The sequence below is a fragment of the Ailuropoda melanoleuca genome, chromosome 15 (assembly GCF_002007445.2).
Source record: "Ailuropoda melanoleuca isolate Jingjing chromosome 15, ASM200744v2, whole genome shotgun sequence".
NCBI classification, from domain to species: Eukaryota; Metazoa; Chordata; class Mammalia; order Carnivora; family Ursidae; genus Ailuropoda; species Ailuropoda melanoleuca.
The window spans coordinates 81,804,755-81,826,190 of NC_048232.1; the positions used below are offsets into that span (position 1 = coordinate 81,804,755).

General features: G+C 56.3%; 1 protein-coding gene across 1 annotated transcript; it reads right to left on the bottom strand.

Moving 5' to 3' along the window:
• Positions 1-1,228: 1,228 nt before the first annotated feature.
• NPTXR (neuronal pentraxin receptor) lies at positions 1,229-9,541 on the bottom strand. Its single transcript, XM_019794475.2, has 4 exons — positions 9,230-9,541; positions 6,947-7,194; positions 4,242-4,421; positions 1,229-3,879 (listed from the first exon to the last, which is right to left on the bottom strand). Exons 1-4 carry the CDS (start codon positions 9,480-9,482, stop codon positions 3,655-3,657), a joined length of 906 nt encoding a protein of 301 aa, XP_019650034.1. The 5' UTR covers positions 9,483-9,541; the 3' UTR covers positions 1,229-3,654.
• Positions 9,542-21,436: the final 11,895 nt, after the last annotated feature.

Genomic DNA, 21,436 nt, shown 5'->3' on the forward strand with positions numbered 1-21,436 from the left:
AGAGGGGAAGAGAATGATCCCATCTTTGGAAGGGGATTCCGTCTCCAATCTGCTCAGGGCAAGATGCTGGGAAATGGAGAGGAACCAGGACCCCGTTCTCGGTGGGGGGTAGGGACCACTGTGTTGTGGACAGGCAGAAAGCTGAGATCAGGTCTCCGGGTGTCCCGGCTGGATGGCCCCAAGGGCCACTCACCCTCTCTGGGCCCCGGGATCCTCCTTTATAAATCGAGCCTTGGGCCTCTTGAAGAAACCTTCCTGCCCAAAGCAGTGGTCCTAGGTCATGCGTGATTGTGGCAAGGTGACCTGTCCCCTCGGGATGTTGATTGGGGGTACAGCATGCCACAAAGGGGGGCGAAATCTGGCAGCTAAGAGCTGTGAAGCACCTGGCACAGGGCTTGACCCAAAGCAGAAGTTTGAGAAAGATCATCTACGCCCTCCCTGCCTGGGACTCTTGGGAGACCGTCCAGCTTCCTCTTCCCTTTGAGTTCTCCTGAACACTTTAGCCAGCCAGAGAAGGGCTGAGGCGGTGGGCACACTGCAGAGAACCCTCCCACAGCCTCACCCAAGGGGACCCTGGCCCTGCGGCCAGCCCATTCCGGGCCTCCTCCTCCATCACCAACCCTGCAATGGTAGTGAATGGGGTCAAGCCCATCTCTTTAGGGCAAAACCCATGCTCAAGACCCACTCCACAGAGAGGGGGCGTGCCCGTCCCTTTGGTCCTGGCTATAACCTGCCTTGGTTTGAAGTCTGGACTCCAGCATCTGCCAGCTGGTTGACACTGGGCAGGTTACTTAACCTCTCTGTGCCCCTGTTCCCTCCCTTGTATCATGGGGCTAAGAACAGTCCCCGCTTACAACTGTGTTGTCAGGATAAATGAGATGATGCCTGTGTGGTGCTCAGCACAGTGCCTGACGCTTAAAGATGTAATGAACAGGCTTCAGAATCATTGTCAGCCCAGAGTAGCCCAGGGACACAAGTAAGCGCCATCCTAGCTCCTCTTTCCCCGTCTTCTCGGCTGTGCCCAGGAGCAGCTGGACAAGACCAAAGCTGGAGTCCAAACAGCAGGCATTCGGCAAAGGTGAAGAACGATCAACAGATGAAGGAGGGGTGGGGACATTGGGGCTTTCACATTCCTGGAATGGAAATGGGCACCCAGGCCACCCACCAATGGCCCAGACTCACAGCCAGCACCTCAATGCCTCTCATTTGCTCCTGTGCTCTCTGGAGGGCTGACCAGGGCGACTCAGCACGGGACCAAGGTCAGATGTCTCATCATCACCACGACAAAGCATAAAGGACTTGGGATGATGCCTCTGGGTGGGCTCGGGTTCTGTCACTTTCCTCCTAGACCCTTTCTTTCCCCCAAAGCCTCCACAAAAGCTGCTTCCGTAACACCAGTAACGGAAACCCAATAAAGCCCAGTGTCCCTGGAATCTGGGTTCCGAATTCCGCTGTCACCCCAGCAACAACAGATGTCATTAAGAGATGCTTGACCCAGGACTTGGGCTGATGTCATTGGCTGTCACCGGGGCAACCTTGGTGTCAGCAGCTTCTGGCTGAAGCTGCTTCTTCTAGGGGGAGTTGGGCCTGTGGTGCTGAACGGTCTGTCTGAGCTCTTGAAATGGCAACAAGTATCTGGGGGCTGGAGGCAACAAGTCTTGGAGAAGCCTGCATGGCAGTGCGTCCCACAGCTTGCAGCTCTTGCCTCATGCCTCAGGGTAAGTGGTGGTGGGGAGCAGAGACAGGGATCAGAAATCGAGGCAAAAAGGCACCACTACCTGCTCGAGCCAGGTAGTCTGCGGCTGCCCCAACACCTCGTTGGTGACTGGCAGAGGGGACACTTGCTAGTGTGCCTGGGGACCACCCCTCTTCTCCCCCTGCTTCCTGGAGGGCGCTGGATGCCAAGATGTTTGTGTGTTTCATGAAGGAAGATGTTCATGTTGGAAAGCATTCTGACCTCTTTTCAAATTTCCATCCTCCCAGGTGAAGGCCTCATGGGCGCTGGATGGTGTAGGGGGGAAGAGCACTGAAGAGGGGATCAGAAGCCCTGGGTTCTAGTCCTGGTTCTGCCACGTTGTATTGGTGATCCTGTGCAAGTCACTTGACCTCTCGGAGCTCTTCCTCATCTATACAAGCAAGAGGTCAGACTGGGTGGCTTTTCTCAGCTTTTACATTCTTCCACTCTCTGGGGGGAGCTGGTGAGGACTTGGCAGCTGGGGGGGGGAGTTAGAAGCCACCAGCCCTCTCGGATGGGCAAAGGTGCCAGGCTGGGTGGGAATCCAGAAAAGCTGGTTTTTACAATCTGGGCATGAGGTTGGCCTGCCTTGCCCCTTGCCCTTGCCCCGGCTCTCTGGAGGCAGCTGCTGACCGTGACCCAAGCCTAGCCAGATCCCATCTGCTGCCTACTCTCAGGATCTGCCCCTGGTTCCTAGGCAGCTTCAGGCTTGCCCCAACCTATCCACTTGGAATCGCAGACCACGTCGTGTTTGATCTGGAGAGCTCTCCGAAATGACCAAAACAAGGGTCTCAGCTCACAGACGAGGAAGGCCAAGCCAGAGAGGGCAGGGCCTTACAGAAGGCCACACAGCAGGTGAGCAGCCGGGCTGGCTAGGAACCATGCGCTCCTTCTCATCCAGTGCTCTGCACGCCACTCCATGCTTCTCCCCTCTTTGCCCACTCCGTTTCTTCCTTCTTTCTGCAGAGGCTGCAGGGCCATGCACAGGGTTAGGTAATGTGGCTCTGCTGGAACCTGGGTCCCCTGGGCACATGACTCTGACACAAGCTGCTCCTAGCCCAGGCTGAAGTGGCCCAGGCCCTGTCCTGGGCACAGAGGAGGAGAGGTGACCTGCCAGTTAGCACACATGTGGGGAGGCACAAGGGGGTGACTATGGCCTTTTGGCCTCCCAGGGTCTTGGTCCCTCAGGCTGGAGCCGGGAAGGGGATGTCCTAGAAATTGAAGTGGGGGTGGGCCAGGCATGGAACCAACATTCAAACCACTGCACACAAAGAAACGAGGAAAGAGGAGGACGAGAGAGGGTGCAGGAGGCTCCATCAAGATCCCATTGCCCTTCACTGGCAACGGGTGGAAAGATGGAGGAGGGGTGAGTCTGAGTCTCCTAGGTCTCTGTCATCCCGTCTCAGCTGGGGGGACAGCTCTAGAGCTTGTTGTGGCCCTGAAGGGGAAGGGGCCAGGCCTGTTGCATGGGGGACAGGAGGGCAGACAGCCACGCCTACCACTGAGATAGTGGGCTCTTCCTCCATACACAACCCCGTGGGACATGCTGTTGAGACCAGTGGAATCAGACGTGGTTGATGGGCCAGGGTGGGTGGGGGTAAGAGACAGCTCCAGTATAACGCCCAGACAGTGGGCAGTGCTGTGGGCACGGCTCCCACCCCCCGCCAGGCTCTGGATTCACCGCAGGCTTGACGTGTTGGCTTGAGCTGCTTATCCCCATCCAAGTGGGGTTAGGGGACAGCCACTGCAGGGCAGGGCGCTCTGGAGGTGTGGGTATAGGTGGGGGAAACAGGAGGCATGGCCAGGAGCAGGGCAGGAGGGGAGGCCAGTGTGTGGGTAGGTTGAGGAGGGAATGTGTGCCCCCACCGTAAGGTCCCCAAAATGGCAGGCAAGGGAGGGACCCTGGATGAGGTGGCCCCTCATGCTTTGGCCCTCCCCTTGCAGACATCAAAGGTGGCCTTTTTTGCACCCCCGAAGGCCTCCACCAGCTTGTCTTCCCAGGGGAGGACGTTGCCCAGCAGCGGCCCGGTACAGTTGGCAATGCCCAGGACTTGGGCCGGTGTCAGGGCGTGGTCCCACAGGTTAAACTGGGCGATGTCACCCACGAAGGCCTGGGTGGCATCAAACCGGCCACCCAAGGTATCCTGGGCCAAAAGAGGAGCAGAGAAAGGGGAGAGAGAGAGAGAGACATGAAGTGAGCCAGTGGAAAAGACAGGTGGACAGGCTCAATCAGGCCCCAGGTCCTGCTGAAGCCCTGCCCCTAAAGTTCTAGTCCCGCCCCAAGTTCTAGCCCCGCCCCAAGCTTCCAGCTCAGTCCCCAAAGTCCCAGCCCCTTGGGCAGATCCCTGCTCATTCTGAGTTTGCCCATCTGCAGAATGGCTGGGTCACACTGAGTGATCACTGCTGTGCTTCCAGGGTCCCTCCGCCTAACCCCTCCTTCTCAGAGGCCCTGGGTGAGTGTGATATCTACTCACACCTCAAGCCCCCATACCACCTTGAGCCTTACCTGCTCCTGGCCCAGGATAAGGATCCCATGAGGCTTGATGGGGTGCCAGGCGGCCAGGTTCTCCCCGGAGCCCTGCAGCTCCCCGTCCTGGTAGGCAGACCACAGGCCATCCCTTGTGGTCCAGGCGATGCAGATGTGATGCCAGCCATCGTCCTTCAGGCTCAGAGGCAGCTGGGCCACCTGGACATAGGTCCCGCAACCCCAGGTCAGAGGTGCCCCAAGTCCCAAGGCTGGACCAGTGGGGTGGGGACCAGGAGACCAGTGTTCTTTCCAGGGACTGAGGCAAGGCTTGACTCTCCCCTTCCTCCCAGCCCAGTGTCTTTCTTATCACTTTTTCCTCTTTCCCCACAACTTAACCAGGCAGCTTCTCTCAGATCACAAGGGACTATTCAGAATTGGTTTTCAGGTGTTTCCAGGTCCCTTATTCACCCTCTCACAGGCCTGTAGGGTCATGTGGGGCGGGAGCCACATGTCACGACCTCTGATCACCTCGCACAGTGCCTGGGACACGGCTGGGCTCAAGGAGTACTGACAGCACTGGACCAAGCCTTGGACTCAGAGGCTGGGCACTGGCGTCCAGCCTTGGCTCTGCCAAACAACCTTTTGTGGGACCTCGGGGAGGCTGCTCCTTCCTCCTTGGGGCTCGGGCCTCAGTTCCTCATTGGTCAGGCAAAGGACAGCAAATATGTGGCCACCTCTGCCTCGTCTACCCAAGGCGGATATGGCTAATCAATCGTGAACCCAGGCTCAGCCCTGGGATCTTCCCTAAAACAGTGCTCTGGGAAGCCGCTGGTGATTGATTTCAGCACTGGCCTGTGAGATGAAAGGTACTTGCTGCCTGTGGATTTGGGATGCCCGAAGGGCCCTTTCATCTCCTAAGTTTTGTGAGATCACACTTAAATACAACATTCTCTGAGGCCCACTTAGTGCCAGGATTGTTCTGGACACTGGGGCTGTGGATCTGGTCCTAGCTATAAATGAGCTGAGTCTGCAGGGGAGGGAAGAACTGCAGGGAGACTATTACAAGGCAAAGTAACAAGGGCCATTTGGGAGGTCCAGAGGAAGAGGCGGGTGTGGGACAGCAGACATGGAATTCAAACACATCTGGAAGGACAATGGATCTGACTGTTCCATTGCAAGTCAAAACAAGGTGGGGGCACAGCAGGAGCAAAGGCTAAGAGGCTGGAATAAAAGGGGGAACTGAGTAACCTGTGAAGCTGGAGTTTTTGGAACAGGGCCGGTCTGTGCCCTGTCCAGGGTGCTGAATCCTTTCCCCTGAGAGCACGGCGCTGAGCTTGGGCAAGGCCAAGGGTGGCAGCCAGGGGCTGTATGAAGGGAACATGGCAGCAGGATCTAGATATAGTCCAGCTACCCTACTCTTCTTAGGACCCACTGGGCTACAAGAGAAACTCACTGTTCCCTGGGCCCCCTCCTTCTTCCTCATCCTCCAGAACACCCATGAAAGACACCACCTGCTGAGCTGGCTTCTGATGGGTGACAGCCACTTCCTAGCAGCTCTACGTGGCTGTGGGCTGGTCATGAGTGGGTGTGATATCTGGTGTCTACATCTCCAGGGGGTCTCAAAAGACCACCATGTCGGCAAATCCCAAAGCAATATGGCAGAGAGAGGAGGATATTGGGGGAAATGAGGATGATAAGACACTCCCTCTTCTCCTGCTCAATCACCATGCCCCTCCCACAATGCTCCCCCATATCCTTGTCCTGACCTGAGGACAGGCCCAGGGAGGGCTGTGGGGCCGGGCGGCCCAGGCATGGGGAAGATGGGTGGTCCAAGGGCAGAACAGTGGAGGGGTTAAGAGAAGGTTCCTGCAGCCCAAGGCCGTGAACCACATCACCGTCCCTTCACCAGCTGTGTGACCTGGCTGTATTATTTGCTCTCTCTGAGCCTCAGTTTCTCCATGTGCAAAACAGTGACGATAATGGTGCCATGCTTTTGGGAGGGTCAAGGATGATAATGTGAGTAAAGTGCTTATTGGCACGGGCCTGGAATAATACCAGCTCACATGGATCAAGGCTTGCTAAATGCCAGGCTTGCTCAAAGCCCTTTACATGTATTTAGTCACTTCTCACCACAACCCCATGAGGTAGAGACTATTATCGTTCCTTCTTAACAGGGAACTGAGGCACAGGAGGGTAAATGACCAGTCTAAGGTCACACAGTGGGTAAGTAGCAGAACCAGGACTTGAATCCAGCATTCAGGCCCGACTGTGGCACCATTCTACTCTCCAGGTGAGGGGACGGGCAGAGGTTCTGGCCGCAGGGGAGGAGGGGGGTGGAGGGGGGATGAGGAGTCCCCCAGTGCTCCCTCCCTAGGTAGGTCCCTGGACCTCATTTGTTTCTCTTCTTGTCCAGGAGAATGAGCAGGGTCCTGGGACACACACTTTCAGCCCTGCTCCCACAGCTGGGTCACTGGGGAAGCTCCATGGACCTCCTCTGTAAATGAAAACGCCATCACCGATAGCCTCTCTTGGATACAAGCCTCTCTTCAGCCAGCCCCAGGTCTGGCTTGTCTTTGTATCCCCAGAACCCAGCCTGGCACACAGTAGGCATTTCCCGCGTGGTAAAGCTGCCGAGCAGGGGTATGGAAAGGGCCCACATCCTTGGGACCCAGCCCAGCGCAGGTGCTCCTGGGAGAGTAACCCCACCCCCCACTCTCCTCCCACTCTGCCCAGCCCCCACTCACCTTGTCATTGATCAGCAGTTCCATGGGGTCGTGGCCCGCCTCCAGCAGCACAATCTCATTGGCCTGCCCAGGCACCGAGTAGGAGAAGGGCGTGCCCTGGCCACTGCCGCCCGACCTGGAGCGCAGCCACATGCAGACGGTGAAGGCGTAGAGCTCGGGCAGGGCCTTCCGCACACGGGCGTACATGTAGTTGTTGCGGATGGGGATGCTGATCTTGAAGGCGTCTGGGGGGCTGTAGGCCGAGGACCCTGAGCGGGGTGGGCAAGGCAGACATGGTGGGGGTCAGTGGACACTGATGGGGGGAAGGGCAGGCTCTAGGAGGAGGGGTCCTAGTCCCTGGGCATCTGCAACATGCCAGGTGCCTTCACGGCCCTCTCTACCCTGCCTCTGTGTTGACGGGCATGGTTAAAGCACAAGGGCTCTGGACCTGAGACGTCCTGAGTTCAAATCCTGCCTCCACACTTTCCAGCCATGTGACTTTCCACAAGTTCAACATCATCTCTCCACTCCCGGTTTGCTCAGTCAAATGACATAAGTAAGATTTCCTCCCTCCCAGGCTGGCGTGAGGGCCATGGGACACACTACGTAAAGGGCCTGGCCCGTAGTAAAGGCTCAACAAATGTGAGCTATGGCAATGATCACTTTTCTGAGTTCTTTGCCTATCTATTTAACAGGCACTATGCAGAGACCTGTTCTAAGAGCGTTTACATCCGTGATCTCCTTCATTCTTGTGACAACCCTACGAGGTAGCCACTACTATAATCCTCATTTCACAGATGAGGAAGGCTTGGCACAGAGATTAAGTCATCTTCTCAAGGCCACACAGCTGGTCAGTGGCAGAGCTGGTGTATGAACAAGATCCTCTTGGGACACCTTGGTATCCAGGGTGTCTATGGGTGCAGGGTTTCAGGGATTCTATGTCTTGCATATCAGAGGGCTTTCTGCAGGGGTAGACTGGGGAGTCACCGCCTCCAAGGGCAGAGGGTAACACCTAGGACACCCACCTCTAAGGTAGGAGGTCCCCTTCTCTAGCTGGTTGTTGAGGGCTGGGGTTAAGGGGTTGGGGCTGGGAATGGTGGACTCGGGTTCCCAGGTCTGGTTGGGGCGAGCGGTGAAGGCTGATGTGCTGATGTAACATGTTAAGAGAGGAAGGGACTCAGTGCCCTTGAAACCCATTTCATAGATGAGAAAGTTGAGTCCCAAGAAGGGACACATAGCCTAGTTGTCTGCCTCCTCTCTGCTCTGTAGCCTCTGGAGGGGGCATGTCCCCCAGTCCCTTAGAAGATGCAGCCCCACTGAGGGGCCGGTGGCAGGACTGAGGAGGGATGAGTTTCACCTTTCTTGTCTCTGTGCTCCAGCCAGGATGCTGGCCCTGAACCCCACCGGGCTGTGCCCCTGCTCTGGCCCCTCCACTCCAAAACTGACTCTCTCCCTCTGCCTTCAATGACTAGCTTGCAATTCACCTCCTTCAGGAAGCCTTTTGGATTTCCTTCTCCTGAACTCACATCCCACATCTAAGCCAGTGCCCGATAATTGCTCATGATTTCCTCTGGTGTCCCTAACTTGTCTGTAAGCCTCTTGAGGGCGGTCCTCACAAGGTTTCAAAGATGAAAGGTCCCTGAGAGCTCAGGAGTCCGAGATCCCCATATTTCAGATGAGAAAAATGAGGCCTGGGGAAAGGAAACAAAATTCCAAGCTCACGGAGCAATCCAGTGACAGCTGTGGAGCCAGGAGCTAGGTGTCCTGATGCTCAGACCCAAGCGCTGTCCATGACAGCACGTTTCTCTGACCCCTGGCAGTGCCAGGCCCAGGTGCTAAGCAAATAACACAATTCTGATTCACTGAAGGTGTGATTTTGTGGGGTGGTTAAATGCACGGACTTTGGAAAAGTCCAAACCTCAGACCTGGTTTGAGGTCCAGATCCACTACTCACTGGCTGAGTGATGCTGGGCAAGTCACTTGACCTCTCTGAGCCTCATCTGTGAAATGGGGATAATAACAATACCACCCCCATATGGTTTGTGAAGCTTACACCAGCTGACGTGTCAAGTACTTAGGCCACTCCCAGAACGTAAGGGCCAGAAAATGCTAACTGCTAAGAGAAATAATAATATTCCTCAATTATTCTCTCCCTCTTGGGTTTCGCAGCCTTTTCCCCACCCTCCCATCGAGCTTTCGCCTCTGGAGAGCATCAAAACATTTTTGAGTGAACCTGCCAACCTGAGGACCCATCTGGGACCCAAGGCCCCGCCTGCCGTGCCCTCTGCGGGGCCCTGGACCCACCATGTTCCAGCTCGGCTACGCGGTCCTGCAGCGCATCCAGCTCCTTCTCCACTTCCTGCCGCTGCCGGTGGCTGCTGTGACTGAGAGCCACGCGCTCCTTCTCCAGGGCCAGCACCTTGGCCAGCAGCTGCCCCTCTAGTTCGTCCATCTTGGAGTGCAGAGCGGTGGGCACCGCGGGCGCAGGGGCTGGGGCAGCTGAGAAGTTCACACGGGTTGGGAGCTCCTGCTGCTTACGGGGCAGAGAAAAGGGCATGTGAGGTCACTTGGAGGGCAGAAGGAAAGAGACACAGGGCTCAGAGATGCCTACCACCCCTGTCGAGTGACCACAGGTGAGCCTCAGTTTCCCCAAAGGCAAAATGGGGATGGCGATACCAAATTCAGGCAACACACGTTCAACAAAAGGGCAGGTCCCTTCCACTGCTGGTGCCTGATGGTAAGCTGAAAACAGGCTGGTTCTGCCCTCAAGAACATCTCAGCTTATGTTGGGGTGGAGGTGGGTAGCGGGTGGTGGAGAACCACAGAAGGTCCCCTGGGTGGTTCTCATGTTGCAGCTGGGGTTAAGAGCCACTGAGTCTTTCATAACTGAAAACCTGTCTGCTGATGGGCCCCTTGAAGGGGTGGACTGTCTTAGTCTTCACTCCTTCACTCGCCAGGCTTCTCTGAGATAGTGCCAGGTTCTGTATGGGCACTGGGCAGATGCAGGGGCACAAACCAGGAGCTTCTGGAATAGGGCTTTCATGGTGTGCCTTAGTCAGACAACCCAGGGCTCAAATCCAGCTCCAGAATCAATCTGCTGTGTGACCCTGGGCAAATGCCTCGACCTCTCTGAACCTCTGTTTCCTCACATGCAACGGGACAACTGTACATTTTCAGAAGGGTTGGGGGATGGTCAAGTAGTAAATGCCAATGAACAGAGCCCGGTTATTGCAATTACTGCCTAGGGCAGAGCGATCCAAGCTGGTCTCTGACATCTTCATCCTGCCCAAGGTGAGGATGAAGTGTTTAGAGTCCCCCTTTTGCTGTCTTACGACCCCAGTGGGCAGGAGAATTGGGGCAGGGGCGCAGGGGGAGGGCCTCTCCTCCCCCTCTCCTGCTTGAGGAAGCCCCTTCTGGGATGGAAGAAGGCAGGCGAGGCCACAAGTCCAGACCCTGGGAAGGGATAGTCTCTTAATAATTCAGTGAGCTTCTCGGAGCCAGATTAGACCTTGCCTGTCGCCTTGGCTTCCTCCACACTCCCCAAGGGCCCAGGCAGCTCCCGCTCAGTCAGCCCTGGGCCTTGCCCGCAGGCTTAGCCCCAGACCCCAGCTCACTGAATTCTCACGATGCCTTCACTGAGCAAGGAATCGGGGAGCACCTGCTATGGGTTGGGCCCTGCACCAGGTGCCGAAGAGACAGCTGAGGGCAAAACAGAAAACCCAGAGCACAACCTAACATTGCCCGAGCGCCCTGTGCCTCGCAGGGATGGCCCCTCGGCTTGGGGCGAGTAGAGGAGACCCCTCCCCAGCCTCACTGGCCCAGCCCTGGCCCTGCTGGTCATTTGCTGGGTGAGACTGGTTAGATTCCTTCGCCTCGAGGTGCCTGTCTTCTAGCTGTGTGATGAGGGGATAAGTGGGTGTCCTGCCTCAAAGTGCTGGAGGGAGGGGCAGGGAGGCCAGCGCCTGAGAGAAGCTGTCATGACCTCAGGCGGGGGAGTTGGAGGGACTGACACCCCACCTCGAGAGTGGGAGCAGGGGCGCCAACTTCTCTGCTGTCATTTTGCCTCATCTATAAAATAAGGGCTTGGCACACCCAGCTGGCAGAGCTGTGGTCAGGATTAAATGGTGGTGTGCAGGAGAAGAGCCCAGACCAAACCTGGACCACAGTGGGCCACATTTTTTTTTAATTATTAATTTATTTATTTTGAGAGAGAGAGGGCATGAGTGGGAGGGACAGAGGGAGAGGAAGAGAGAATCTCAAGCAGACTCCCTGCTGAGCATGGAGCCTGACGTGGGGCTCGATCCCATGACCCTGAGATGATGACCTGAGCTGAAGCCAAGAGTTGGATGCTTAACCAACTGAGCCACCCAGGTGCCCCCACAGCAGATCACCTTTATCCCCCACCACATAAGAGGGCACAGCTGCCCATCCATGCTTGGCCCCCCAGGCTAGGGTGCAGGCCAAGTGCGGTGGGTGGGGCGTGGACCAATGAGCAGCTCTGTACACCTGGCCCCATCCCTGTTACACTAACCTCCGATACCCTACCTGGAGGCTTCTCCTAACTCCTTGGGTGCTTACGAATCCTAACTCTGGGGCTGCCTAAACACAAAGCCTCAGTTTTCTCTTCTGTGAAATAAGGACAACAGCCCCCTCCCCGCCGTCCACCCCCAGGACAGATGTAAGGATCAAAGAGTGAAAGTAACAAGCCCCCCTGGACTATAAAAGCCCCATGCAAACTGTGAGCCTTGACTACATCAGCCAACGAAGAGCTGGCTGCCTCCAGAAACTTCCCTTGGCCACGAAAGCCCATGGAGTGTCAGGGCCAGCCACCCACTGCATTTAAAGTGGCTGAACTTCCAGGAAATCTTGGGCTGAGGCAATTAGCTCATAGAGGGCATCCCGTCTCAATGCCAGCGGGGCCATGGCTGGGTCTCCTGGGCTTCAGCACCCTCTCTCCTCAGTTTCCCTCTTTCCACGGTGCCAAGCTTGGCATGAGGGCCACACATCTGAATGAGACAGGGTGCCAGGCCCGTCCTTGGCACTCTACGTGTGTTTACTCACCAATCCTCACAGCCGCTCATTTGGGTTGGTACTCTTAGTGCCCCCATTTCACGGATGGGGGAACTGAGGCAGAAGTCCTTCTGGATTTCCTACAACAATGGGCCGGGGCAAAGCTGACACCTCTGGAACTCTCTAGCAAGGCGGCGTCCTCCGTCAGAGGAGGAACAGGACATCTAGTGCTATTTACACAGACGCCGTGGCGAGGAGGAGCCGTGCAGGCGGAGGGGGGAGGGCGTGCAAGCTGTTCTTTTGTCGGAGCCACCAGCCCTGCGGCGGCAGGAAGGCCAGGGAGGAGGTGGGCTCTCCAGATCGTGTGCAGCCCCCTCCCCACCCCGATGTCTGAATCAGAACATGACTCCCCCCACTTTCCCATCTGCTGCGGGCGCAGGCTGTGCCGCGTGGGCTCCTGGCTGATGCCAACTGGGCCCCTCGCCCAAGATGGGGGGGGATGATGATGCCATCACCCCCACTCAGGTCCCGATGTGGCAGGGAGAGGGGGCTCCGCACCCACAGACTGTTATGCTGGGAGTCTGGGTGGGGTTCGGTGTAAGCATACAGGCCCCGAGCCAGAGCCTGGGGTTCCAGCCCAGCTCAGCGCGAGCGCGAGCGTGCTGGGCTCATTAGCACTCAGTAATAAAAATGCGACAGCGGCAGCTGTCCTCATCCTCACGTACCGCGTGCCAGGTCCTGCACCAGGGAAGCCTGTGCGCACATTTCCCAACCCCTCTCGACAATCTGGGCAAGTGAGGAGGCCCACTTTACAGACGAGGGAACTGAGATGGTGAGCTGAAGTTTCAGGAACCCCAGCCCGGGCCCTTCTGGTTCCAGAAGCTGCTCCCTTTCTTCCATCCTTCCCCCACAGTGCGGGTCTCAGTCTGGGCACAGTGCTGGCTGCCCTGCCCACCTGGCGGAGCAGTGGAAGAGGGTCCGGTGGTCAGGAAAAGGCTGGGAGGGTGTGGCAGGCTGTCAGACAGTGGTGGGGGGCAGCCTCATAGAGGGACCTGGAGAGGAGGGGACGGACCTGCCTAGGCAGGGTGGCTCGGAGGCTGGGAGGATGTGGGGAGGACCCAACCAGCTCGTCCCCAGGCGGGGTCTGTTCCTGTCCTTCGGGAAGCAGAGGGAGGGTGCTGGACCTCAGCGCACAGCTCACCCCCGCCCGGGACAGCATGGGGCCCAGCTCCGAGGGCAGCGGGCAGGGTGGAGAAGAGGCTTCACAGACACCCTGTGGGTGTGGTCTTCTCAACTCCCCATCTGACCACCCCCAAGTCCAGAGTGAATCTGCTGGGCTCACAGCTGGGTTCCACCTGCCTAGGGATCTTCTGTGCAGCCGTGGTGCCTCAGTTTTCCCAGCACAAAGGGTAGAGCAATAATATCTCATCGCATTGTAGTGCGAATTGAGTTACATAATGCCCTGAGGGTAGAGCGGCCCGTGAGGCCCTCTGTGCCAGTTATTATTATTGCTACTTAAATAGCTCTTGCAGAGGCCCGCCCTTCTCCCACTCCAACCTGAAATCTTTTTGTTTAATCATCATATTGAGAGAAAATGCAAGTTACACAAGAACAGTTAGATACCATTTGTATAGTCCCCAACTGCCCCCCGCTCCCTCTCACCCCAGAGCATCCGTACGCGCTGTTCCTTCTGCTAAGAACACGCTTCCTGCTCCTGCTGCACCTCCCCTGGCCAATGTCGGCTCCCCCTCCAGATGGCAGCTTTCCCGACCCCTGATCTAAGATGTCCCAAAGGGAGAGGAAAGAGGGCTTCTGTGGGGGCCTGCAAAATCTTCCTTGCCTCGGTCCCTCCCTCCCTCCCTCCCGCATCCATCCGGGCGCCCACACAGGCTGTGACCACTCGATGTTGTGAGTTCAGGAACGACTCGCCCATCAGACAGGCCAGCGTCATCTCCAGGCTCCCCAGTTCCTAGGTCTGTGGCCCTGGGCAAGCTGTCCAACTCCTGGGACCGTTGGTTTCCACAACTGTAAAATGGGGATGATAATTGTCTCTGCGTTTTGGAATATAATTAATGACCAAACGAAGGAACATGTGTGAGGGCTGGCACACGGTATGTGGCTGATAAATGGGTATAAGCAGGATTCGTGTTCGTGTCTACTGAGGGGCAGGAGGGCACGGAGAGTGGTCATGTTGCGGGGCTGGGCCCTGGAGCCAGCTGCCCAGAGGAAAAGCCCAGCTGCAGGCCCTGGGCCAGGTTAACCCCTCCTGGCCTCTGTTTCCTCACCTGTGAAATGGGGACAGTAACAGTCCCATGGTTCTTGGGACTCAACGGTAAGGCCCCTAGAACAGGCTGGCACAGAGGGTGCCCTCAGCCCTGCTGCCTCTTCCCGAGCCCCGGGGGCTGTGGCTCCAGGGGTGAGTGAGGCGGGCGCCTGCCCCAGGCGGTGCTCTCAACGGTGGCCAGGAAGGCGGACTTGGTGCCGGAACAGCACAAGCGCCCTCAGGGAGGCAAGGGCTCTGTGGGGCAACAGGGGTCAGGGTGAGTCAGGCAGGCCTCTCAGAGGGGCCTTTTCTCTCTGGGAGCCGGCCCAGCAGGCCCCGTGTGTCCATCCACCACCGACTGGGAGCTGTAACCGAAAGCGGACAAATGGGTCTCTGTGCAGTGCGGGGCGTGGTGGGGGGGTGCCGGGTCAGGGCGCTCAGTGTGTGGTGAGGCGAGGAGAAGGCTCCGAGAGCATCTGTCCATTCACCCTCCTGCGCTCGGAGACCCCAGAGGAAGTGACAGGACACCCCCAACCCCAGGCCCCCTTGCCTCTCCCTTCAAGTATTCCCTGTTGAGCTGCGGCATTGAGGTGCCACGGAATTCTCTCCGGTCCAGCTTGCCCACAGACTTCTGGGCCCTGGCCAAAAATCTGCAGCAAAGACTGAGGATCCCCCTCCTACCAGCCTGTTTTTATAGAAAATCCTGGCTGTGAGCTTAGCTCAGCTCCTGCTGTGCTGTGTGACCTCTGGCGAGTTACTCAGCCACACTGAGCCTCAGCTTCCCCTGGAGTCAAATGAGGGGTATGCGGGGACACATAAGTGCTTCCACTTTGGGTTGGTTGTCTCAGTCCCTGTCCCCAGAGCTCTATGGGGACCATGGGCCCACGATTGTCCTCGGGAAACCCCACCACATTTTCTCTTGGTGAGGAGCTCCACCCCCTGACCTCTTTTCACCTCCCACAGGCAAGGACTTCACAAAATGGCCAATAAATAGAAGAAAAGGTGCTCCGTATCATGAGTCATCAGAGAGATACAAATTAAAACCACAGCGAGTTCACCACACGCCCACCAGAACGGGGAGGGTTTTAAAAATAAGCCTACCAAGGCTGGCAAGCTTCACACACAGGTGGGCATGTCGCACTTACTGCCACTTTGGAAAAGTGTTTGGTATCACCTCCTAACGTGAAATAAATGTCTCTCCCGGGACCCAGACACCCACTGCTGGGGACGTAGCCAGGAGAAATGAGGGCTTATCGCTACCAGAAGATGTCACAAGAACATTCACAGCAGCCTTATTTGTAATAACGCCAAGCCAGAAACAACCCAAATGTCCAGCCACAGAGGAAGGGTAAGTAAACTTAGGCATCCATGTGTCGAAACACTACACAGCGTGGAAAAATAACACACCCCTGACACATGCCCCACGAACAAATGTCAGACACAACATACAACAGAACAGACACAACGGGGTGCGGCTGTCTGAGAACACTCGTATGAGGTTCAGACACGGACAGACCACGTCTACGGTGACGGAAGCCGGGAGAGTGGAACCTCTGGGGAAGAAGGGATCTTAGGGGGCACAAAGGAGCCTTCGGGGGCACGGGAAATGCCCTCTTCCTGATGCGGGTGGTGCTCTCATGGGGGCATCCGCACGTGAATTTTCATTGAGCTGTACACTTAAGATTTGTGTGTTTTTATTTATTTATTTTTATTTATTTATTTATTTATTTATTTTAAAGATTTTGTGTATTTATTTGTCAGAGAGCGAGAGAGAGCATAAGCAGGGGGAGCAACAGGCAGAGGGAGAAGCAGGCTCCCTGCTGAGCAAGGAGCGTGACGTGGGACTCGATCCCAGGACCCTGGGATCATGACCTGAGCTGAAGGCAGACGCTTAACCGACTAGGCGCCCAGATCTGTGTGTTTTTATAACTAAGATATATGAGCTCTTACATATCTGAAATGTAAGATATACCTCAAAAGAAGAAAAAAAAAGAAAAAAGAAAAGAAAAGAAAATCCCCTCCCCCCCGTAAGGCCCTGACTCCTGCCCAAGCAGCTCCCGCCAGGCTTGGAAGGGCAGGACGGGTCTTCCCCCTGGGGGAAGGGCAGCCAGGGATGAGAGGCCACAAGGGTCCAGGTTGACAGAGCAAGAGGGCCCCTTGGGGGTCTTGCCCATCCTTCCCCTATCTGACAGAAGGGGAAGCTAAGGATCAGAGAGAAGAAGGAATTTTCTGAGGTCAAAGCAAGCAGGTGGCAGAGCCGGGGCTTGAAACACCAGGTTTCTTGCTAGAGCAAAGCTGTCACACTGGCAGGAGCAGGGGTTCAGGGCTTCGCAGTAGGAGTGCCCCACCCGGAGATGGGGGGAGGCCAGCCACAGGAAGAGGGGCTGGCAGGGTCTGCGGGTGGCTGGCGGGGGTGGAGGTCTCACGTCCTCAAAACAAAAGGCCAACGGGCAGACTCCCTGCACCCTGCCAGCCCCCTTCACCGCCAAAGCGGCAGGGTGAGGGGGACCAGCCCGCACAGAGCAGAAGCTGCCAGAACCGGCAGCAGTGGAAGAGAAAAGCAAAAGCAAGCAACAGACTTCAGAAAAGGCACCAGGAGACTCTCCACCAGATTTCCCTCAGAAACGGGAGGTCTGGGAGTGGGCGGCGGGGGGCCTGGCCGGGCCGCGCACACATGCATAACCACCCCCCCGCCCCCCCCAATTCCGAAGCAGATCGCATCTGCTCAAGACCTCCCAATTTAGAGGCCAAAGGGCCAGGACCAAATCAAACCCCTCCTTGCCCCCATTTTACAGATAAGAAAACGGAAAAAAACTGAGGGAGGTGCAGAGCTTAAAATCACAAGAACTCCATTTCAGGCCACCAGCCAGCCTATTTCAAAGAATATTTAGAGCTGACAGGTGTCTCGAGAACATCTGGCCCACCATATCCTTTTATGGAGTGGAAACCAAAGGCAGGGGTGGGGGTGGGGTGGGGTGCCTGGCATGGGTTCCTCCAGGCTCTCTGGCCCTCCGTGTCCTGATCCGTGAGATGGGGGCTCAAACAGCCCACTTCCCAGGGCTGAAGACTGAGAAGCTAATAGATATGAGTTACTGTTAGTTATTATCAGCAAAGCTCCCACGTGAGCCTTCCGATGATCTTGCCAGCTGGCGGGACAAGCCTTCGAGGACTGGCCCTTGTCACTCTTGCTCTGGGTGGGTGCTCTGAGGCAGAAATGGCCCAGGGCCACATCCAGCCCCAGGGACACCCCTTGTCTGTCTTTCTCACTTTCCTGAAGGTAGGTGAGGTCTGACCGTTCCAGACGGATCTAGAGAAAATGATGGAGCACGAGGAAGGGCTCTGGAGCCAGACACACTGACAGGCTGACCTTGGGCCAGTTTCTTAACCCCTCTGAATGTTGTTTTTTTTTTTTCATCTGTTAAAGGGGGAATGATTATTGCCTCCCTCATGGAGATTTTATGGGTATTAAATGAGAGCACGCGCAGTGGCCGACACAGGGTAAGTGCTCAGGGAGTGTGAGCTGTAATTGCTATCAAGTCCAGGGTCCCCCGTGACCGTCCTCCGAGTGTCCCTTACCCCCGTCTTCCCACTCCAAGATGGGGGTAGGCAACCAGCGTGCCAGGCTGGGTTAGGGATGTGGTTTTGGTCAAAGAACTGCTGATTAAATCAATCTTAAAGTTTCATTTTACACATAGATTAAATTACTGCAAAAATGGAACCCCGGAACATGTGTACGTGGCTGGTTGCCATATAAATGGTTCAACCTTTTTGGAGAGTGGTTCTTGGCCACAGCCAGGAGAGATCAATATCCTCTGACCCAGTAATACCACTCCTGGGACTCCAGCCTAAAGAAATAATTCAACAGACTTAAAAAGAAAAGAAAAAAAAAAAACCCCAAACAACTATCTGCATGAAATTGATCCTGCAATAAGCATCTAGAAGAAAAATAATTAGGACCAACCTACATCTCCAGCAGCAAGAGACGATTGGAGGATTGATGGATGATGGAGCCGGAGATGGATTCCAGCGTATCATGGCCATCATTAAAATGGTAATTACCAGCAACCAGTAACTCTGGAACAACGTCTACCTCTACAGAAAGGACCAAGAGCGGCCGCAAAAATGGAGACAAGGGTGGAATTAAATGCCATTTCTCCCTCCCCAAACACCTTTTGACTTTTTTCATTTAACAGCAACAACAATAACAAAAATAAAAACACAGGAAAGAAGACAATTTCTCCTAAGCCTTCAAACGTGGCTCTCACCTGAGGCCTCAAGGGGAGGCCTGGGCCAGTGTGACCTTCCCTCCCCTTTGGTAGAAGGCCTATGGGGCGAGGGAGGGGGTGATGCAGAGATGTGCCGGGTGGGAACAGGCAGGGATGTGCCCAGGGTTATGGCAGCAGGATTGGGGCTAGGAAAAAGGAAGTGTGTGATCAGGGAGGGCCTCTGGGAGGCGGCGTCCTCAGTGCAGACTTCTAGATGACGAGAATGGATACTCTGAGGGTAATCTGGGCAGAGGCAAAAAGGAACTGGGAGTTGGGCCAGCTCTGAAATGACAGCCTGGGAGCAGGCTGGGGAGTTTGCGCCACAAGGAAGCCCCATAATGGGCTTAAGGAAGATCCCTGGGGCTGCCTGGAGGAAGATGGGTGGAGGGGTGTGCCTGGTGGGTTGAGGCGGATGCTGCAAGAATCCAAGAAATGAAGTTGGCCAGAGGGAGGAGGGCAGGAGAGGAGCTTCTCAGAGCACACCCAAAAAGCAGGTTGGCGGTGGACCTGAGTTCAGGCCAGGACACCATGAGGGCAGGGGGCTGGTGCGCTGTCCAGAGGGCAGTGCTCAGGAAGCAGTGGGATCTACTGGTCTGGAGCTCGGGAGAGAAACCTGGGCTGGACAGAGTTGGTTGGAAAACTACAGTAGGATGGGTGTTGGAAGCCACAAAGTGTGGCTGCATTCACCCAGGGAAAGTGAGAGGAGAGCCAGGCGGGGCACGACCGTTAAAGGAGGAGGACCCCAAAGGGGACACAGAAGCAGAGAGGGAGCAGGAGCAGGTAAAAGATGTCTAGAAGCCAAGGGCACGGAGGTCAGTAGGAGGCAATGACGGATGGGGTCAGATGTTGGAGAGGCATTCAGCAAGATAAAGGACTGAATCATTCCTGTTCAATTGATCAACTTCGGTGACGTCCCCAGAGCACGTTCAGGGTGCCATAAAGAGAGAGAGAGGAGTGGCAAGAAAACAGACTTTGGGAATCTGGGGGCACCCTTTTGAGGACCTTGGATCAAAAGAGAGGGGAGCAAGTAGGCCGTGGCTACAGGAGGCCCACGGTCCCGCTGCGATAAGTAGTCTGACCCCATGACTGGACTGTCAGGGTCCAGACCCCAGCCCCTCCCAAAGGTGCCCCGGCAGCTGGCTCTGGCTGCTGCCAGGCTCAGAAGGCAGACCTGGTGGGCAAGCAGACCCCCGCCTTTCTCCATCCATGTCCACTACACTCAGAAAGCAGGAGGGCTCTGTGTAGGGAAGCCAGGTCTCTCCCAACCTGGGAGGCTGATCTGGGGCCAAATCCCAGCCGCCAGGATCCCCGCCCCCCCCAACCTCAGCAGGCTAATTGGAGGGGAGCCCACCCTGCCAAATGCACAGGTGCTGGGGGAACAGGTCCAGGGCAAGCCCAGCTCTGCCAGCCCCAGACGTGGGAGGAACCACAGGCGCCATCTGGGTGTGGAGGCAGGGGCTAGGGCAGGCAAGAGGAAGTTTACTGAAAACCAAATCTTTTTTTTTTTTTTAACATGAATAAACTCTTTTTCCTAAAAGGGTGTTTTGTTCCCATTTTTATTTCTGGCTACTTAAAAAAATCAGCAATATTGTAGCTTAATGACAAAAATAGCAGTCACTCACATTGATGGAGCACATTGCTGCCAGGCACTGCTCTGGACCATTCGAAAAGACTAACCCACTCAATCTTCCTAACACCCCAACAAGGTAGGCGTTATTATTGTCCCCATTTCACAGGTGAGGAAACTGAGGCTCCCCAGCACTATTGAATTACAGTGTTTCCCTGATTATCTTACTGCTCTCGGCTCTCTCATCCTAGAAATGCCCGAGAGCCGAAGTAGGAAAAGGGGGTGCTGTTGGCCTGGCAGACAAGCCTCCTGGGCTTTCCTCCTGACTCTGCCACTCACCTAAGAGGGGCCCTGAGCCCCCGGCTTCTCACCAGTAAGGTTGGCTGTGATGGCCTGGCTGCGCTCTGACACCCTGTGGGGTGGGTGCTGACAGCAGCGCAGACTTTCTGGAGGGCCGCTGGGCCATGCCGATGGCCAACCTTGCCCACAGGCCTCGTCTGTGCTGCTGGCGGGAGGTTGATCTGAGGGAGCCATGAGGAGGGGGAGTCCCTACATTTCCTTCCCTCCAGCCTCTCCTCCCTCTGCCTTTGCCAGCTCCGCTAGGTGGGGGAGGGGGGAGATAAAAGGGGCTTTGGCCTCTCTCTCCCCCCTCTTTCCACGGACTCAATTTTGTTGTAACCCCTCTCCCTCCCATCTGGAAATCACGGATGGCTGGGGGTGGCCAGTGTCTTGCAGACGTCTGCCCAGCTCCGCCAGGGAGGTAGGGGTCTGGCAGCTTCAAAGAAGAAATGACTGGCCTGGGATCACACCACAGCCAAGAGCAGACCTCCTCGTGTTAGACCCCCTGTGTCTGATCTGAGCCAGGGACGTCCAAAAAAGGTGTGTGGAGGAGGAGGAACCCGGGGGAGGCCCTATTCGCCAGTCAATCCCCACCCGGAGCTGCTGGCTTCCAGGTACTGGGGGCTGGGCCAGCGCCATCTGAGCTGCGGCCCTCGGGTGGTCCGAGGATATGGGGATGGGCAGCTCTGAGGGACACCCGGGTCTGGCGTATGGGACACTCTGTTCCCTGCTCTTTGGCAGGACAGCAGCTTCCCGAGTCCCTTGGACAGCGCTTCCTATCTCCCTCCCGACCCTAGGCAGCGAGTGGGACTGGGGCTGCTTTGGGGGCGTCTGGAAGAAACAAATGAGACGGACGTTTAACGAGGTCCTAGTACGCTGCGAGCATTTTCACATACGTACATGTTACTAAATCCTCACTACCAGCGGACCCTGTGCCGCCCGTTTCACAGATGCGGAAACTGAGGCTTACCACAGAGGTGCCTGGAGGAAAAGGGGTGGGGAACGAGCCTCTCCCGCGCGCCCCCCGCGCCGGGGTCTCGGTGATGGCGGGCGCCGGCCTCCCCTTT

Coding starts and splice junctions, on each gene's coding strand:
- NPTXR (XM_019794475.2), bottom strand. CDS start 9,482: ATGCCCTTTTCTCTGCCCCGTAAGCAGCAGGAGCTCCCAACCCGTGTG. Junction 7,195..9,229: donor CGTAGCCGAGCTGGAACATG/GTGGGTCCAGGG, acceptor CACCCCGCTCAG/GGTCCTCGGCCTACAGCCCC. Junction 3,880..4,241: donor TTATCCTGGGCCAGGAGCAG/GTAAGGCTCAAG, acceptor CTTTTGGCCCAG/GATACCTTGGGTGGCCGGTT.